This window comes from Haliaeetus leucocephalus, unplaced genomic scaffold, assembly GCF_000737465.1.
Source record: "Haliaeetus leucocephalus isolate CR32 unplaced genomic scaffold, Haliaeetus_leucocephalus-4.0 Scaffold354, whole genome shotgun sequence".
NCBI classification, from domain to species: Eukaryota; Metazoa; Chordata; class Aves; order Accipitriformes; family Accipitridae; genus Haliaeetus; species Haliaeetus leucocephalus.
Genome location: NW_010972790.1, coordinates 8,258 through 12,700, shown reverse-complemented (window position 1 = coordinate 12,700; position 4,443 = coordinate 8,258). Strand labels below are relative to the sequence as shown.

General features: G+C 59.8%; 1 protein-coding gene across 1 annotated transcript; it reads right to left on the bottom strand.

Moving 5' to 3' along the window:
* Window positions 1–2,661: 2,661 nt before the first annotated feature.
* Window positions 2,662–4,316, bottom strand: LOC104835044 (kallikrein-8-like; the record flags this gene model as incomplete). Its single annotated transcript, XM_010572823.1, has 4 exons — window positions 2,662–2,814; window positions 3,115–3,251; window positions 3,548–3,801; window positions 4,169–4,316. Coding segments are annotated over 4 exons (692 nt in total), but the record flags the coding sequence as incomplete, so codon positions are not given.
* Window positions 4,317–4,443: the final 127 nt, after the last annotated feature.

Here is a 4,443-nt window from a genome sequence, read left to right as displayed (position 1 = left end):
CCTGGGTGACCCCAGTTGGGTGGCATCGCCCTGGGTGACACAGGGGACACGGGTGACACGGGTGTGATGGTGACGGGTGCCAGTTTCTTGCGTGCGGTGGCAGCGGCCGCGCTCCGCATGGACCTGGAGACCTTCTCGTCCACCCATGGTTGCCAGTTGGTGTCCCCTTGCCCATTGGTGAGTCATCTTCAGGCTCCGTGGTGGTTCTTTTAGCTCAACTAAGGGACGGTTCAACTTCACTTCCATGGACACGGTGACTTGCTGGACCCCATGGACCTGGCTGTATCACCTACACCTCCATGACCATTTTGACCTACTCCCAAGGGCTGCAGTGACCAGTCCTCCGCAGCCTTGTTGTGTAGACGCCAACAATGCGGTGACCAACCCTCCATAGGCACAGGGGGTAGACCTCATTAGACCTCCAGAGACATGTTAGGTAGACCCCAATGGATGCCTTGACTGTGCCTTCATAAACATGTTGATAGATCCCAATGGACATGCTGACCAGACCACCGTGGACATGCTGACCAGACCTCCATGGACGCATTGACCAGACCTCCATGGACACGTTGACCAGACCTCCATGAACATGTTGACCAGATCTCCGTGGACATGTTGACCAGATCTCTGTGGACATGTTGACCAGATCTCTGTGGACATGTTGACCAGACCTCCATGAACATGTTGACCAGATCTCTGTGGGCATGTTGACCGGATCTCTGTGGACATGTTGACCAGACATCCATGAACATGTTGACCAGACCTCTGTGGACACGTTGACCAGACCTCCGTGGACACGTTGACCAGATCTCTGTGGACATGTTGACCAGACATCCATGAACATGTTGACCAGACCTCTGTGGACACGTTGACCAGACCTCCGTGGACACGTTGACCAGACCTCCGTGGACAGGTTGACCAGACCTCCATGGACGCATTGACTAGACCTCCATGGACATGTTGACCAGATCTCCGTGGACACATTGACCAGATCTCTATGGACACATTGACCACATCTTCATGAGCACGTTGACCAGATCTCCACGAACACGTTGACCAGCCCTCCATGGATGATGGACGAGCTGGTGTTGCCTACGCTGAAGCCCAGCGTGGCAGGCCACCACATGGCCACCAACGTGGGACCCTCCAACTCCAACCTCCTTCGTGGAATGCTGAAAGGTGGCTGAACCTTCCGGTGAAACCCTAAACGAGAGCTGGAAGCCACCGGCGGCCACCGGCGGCCCCAGCAACGCCGAGCAATACCTCCGTGGGGATTTGGACCCGGACCAAAGCCTCTTTCCCCACCGCGGCGCCCAGACGAGTCCCACACCCTCCAACGCGACAAACCTCGGCCACGTGGGGGAAGAGGGAGGGTGACAACTTGCGCAAGGTGACCAGCGTCGCTCCCTGCCCCGCCGAGCCACGGGGGAACGACACGTGATGGTGTGACCTTGCCAAGTCTCCTCTTGCAGCGGGGAAGACGTCGAGGTGCGTCTGCTGCCCACCGACACCCCCCACCCAACCGCCGCTTTCTCCATCCCACCCAACCACCAAGATGGGACCATGATGACCCCACGGAGGGGAAAAATAGTGGCCTCAGCTCCACGGGGAATGAGTAAATTTGGCCTCCAGCGGGTGATTTCTTCCTGCTCACCAGCCAGCAGGGCCTTGGGTGGATGCTCCTCCTCGGGGAGGCGAAACGGTCCTGAGCCTCTGCCAGGGTTACCCCAGGTGGGGAAATTTGGCCCCTTCTGCTCCCGCTGAGTCATAGGGAAATTTCTCCCCTCTGGGGATGGGAAGTCCTCCCCTGGTCACGTATCGGCCCATGAAGATGGGGCTGGGATGAAGGGCACCGAGAAGGAGGGTCTGGCTCCATGGTATCTCAAGGGCTTGTTGCTCTTTGCGGGAGGGGACACCAAGCTGGATTTTTGTCCCCCCATGGCGGTGCAAAGAGTCTTGGGTGACCCCAAAACAGCCAAAGGGTCTGTCCCATGGTGGTACCAACGGGTCTGCCCCACGGCAGGGTCAACGGGTCTACCTACAGGAGGGTCAAGAGGTCTAACTCATGGTGGGGCCATCAGATCTGCCCCACGGTGGGGTCAGCAGGTCTAACTCATGGTGGTCTGCCCCACGGTGGGGTCACCAGGCCTACTGCAGTGGGGTCACTAGGTCTACTGCAGTGGGGTCAACAGGTCTACCCCATGGTGGTGCCATCAGATCTGCCCCACAGTGGGGTCACCAGGTCTACCTGTAGTAGGGTCACCAGGTCTACCCCATGGCCAGAGCGATGGGTCTACCCCATGGTGGACTCAACGGGTCAACGCCATGAGGGGGCCAACAGGTCTACCCCAAAGACGGTGAGCTGGGTCTTCTCCTGCCCCTACGAGATCTGGGGCAACTCAGGGCACCTTGACCTACCAGACCTGCGCTCCACCCGTTGAAGACATGGTGAAAAGCCACGTCAAAAAAACCTTTATTCGTTGACATCTCAACAGGGCTCTGTGGTCAACCCCTGCCCACCCCTCCCCAGGGCACGTGCCCCAGCGCTCGGACCGGCCGGCTCAGGGGGACCTTCATCAGGGAGGAGGAGGAGGAGGAGGAGGAGCTGTAGGGTCCATCCCACAGCCATTGGGGCTGTGGGATGGATTTGGGGCTGGGGGCTTAGTTCCTTCTCATGGTGTCCTGGAGCCACCGAGTGTATTTGCAGAGGTTGACGTAGACGCCGGGTTTCTTGGGGTCCCCGCAGATGCCCGGCCCCCAAGAAACGATACCCTGGAGTCGCCCATCACACATGAGGGGTCCCCCAGAGTCACCCTGACGAGGCAAGAGCGGGGGATGTGTGGGGGTCAGGGATTCATGGCCCACCCCAAAGAATCACCCCAAATTTGGGGCCGTTTTGGGGCTGGCCCGGCATCTCCACCGACAAAAAAATAATTCCACCAAGGAGATGCTCTCCTCTCCCCCCCTGCTGAGTGACACCGTCTCATCTCCCACCCCCGGTTACCCAAATCCCCTCTAGGTGCTGCCAGCTGCACCGAATTGTGCCCGTTCTCAGCCCAAATACCTTCCCTCGTGGGACCTCATCCAAATGGCCGGCCCCCCCCCCGAACCCACCTGACAGGAATCAGCCCGACTGCGGGATTCACCCGCGCACACCATGTTGGGCGTGATGGAGTCGGAGTAGATGCGCCGGCACTGCTCTTCCGAGACAATGGTGACCTTGGTGCAGTGGAGATCCTCAGGGAAGGTGACTGTGGGTGATGGAGGGCACGAGGTCACCGTCGGAGGGGTCGGAGCAAGCGACCCAGCTTGGACAACCTCGTCTTCTTTGCCCTGGAGCTCATTTCCCCTCTTCTACTTGTTGGTACGGAGCGGGAGCTCCAAGGCTTCCTGAGAAGGTCACCCAACCTGGGTTCCCTCAAGGGTTGAGGTTGCCCAAGGGTTAGAGTGGGACCAACGGGACTGGAAGGGATGACTTTTGGGGACAACCCGGCCACCTGACTCCCTGGGGTGGGATACCTGGGACCCCAGATGTGCGGCTTCGTACCTTCAGGGCTGGTGGTGGACCCCCAGCCTGAGATCTGGCAGGTCTCGCCGGGCACGGGGCAGCGGGAGGCCAGCGGCAGTGGTTTCACCTGCTTGTTGACGTGGACGGGCAGGAGGAACTTGATGAGCATCAAGTCGCCGTCCTTGGTGGTCTCGTTGTAACGTGGGTACTTGAAGACTTTGGCCGAGTACCGCCACTGCTCGGTGCCACCCGGGTCCTTGTGGGTCTGGCCCCCCAGCCGCACGCCGATGAAGCTGATGGAGCCAAAGGGGCATCGGGGTTGGTGGCGGTGGGGTCCGTGGTGGACACAGGGAGCCACGGGGACCCACCACCAAGCCGAGAGTTGGAGCCGTGGTAAGGGCAGAAGAAGCAAAAGCAGAAAAGGGCAGAGTTAAGGTTATGGCTTCCCCCTCCCCCCAAAAAAACCCAAAACCGGCAGAGTTTAGGTTACACGCGAGCAGAAAAGGGGCAGAGCAAAGCTCTGCTGACATGCCATCAACCTTCCCAACCTGCTTGACCGCAAAAAGCAGGACCCCAGGTGTCACCTGGACCAATTCTTGGTTGACCTCAAACCCATCGACACCAAACCCGCCGGGCACCGTCGCGCCCGTGGCCTCCTACCCCGGGACGTGGCAGTGGGCGGCTGTCAGCACCCAATTCTTCTCCACCAACGTCCCGCCGCAGATGAACTTCTCGCCTTTGAAGAGGGCGGCCTGCCAGGGCAGGTCGCAGGAGGTCCCCTCGATCACCCACAGGACGTTCCTCGAGGCTGCGGGGACAAAGGGACGTGACACGGGTGGGTCTGGGACCCTCTCTGATGTTACCCATCCCAGGGGACGTGGGACACGGGTTGACTGGGACCCTCCTGGTGTGACACGGTTGCCCCATCCCCGTGT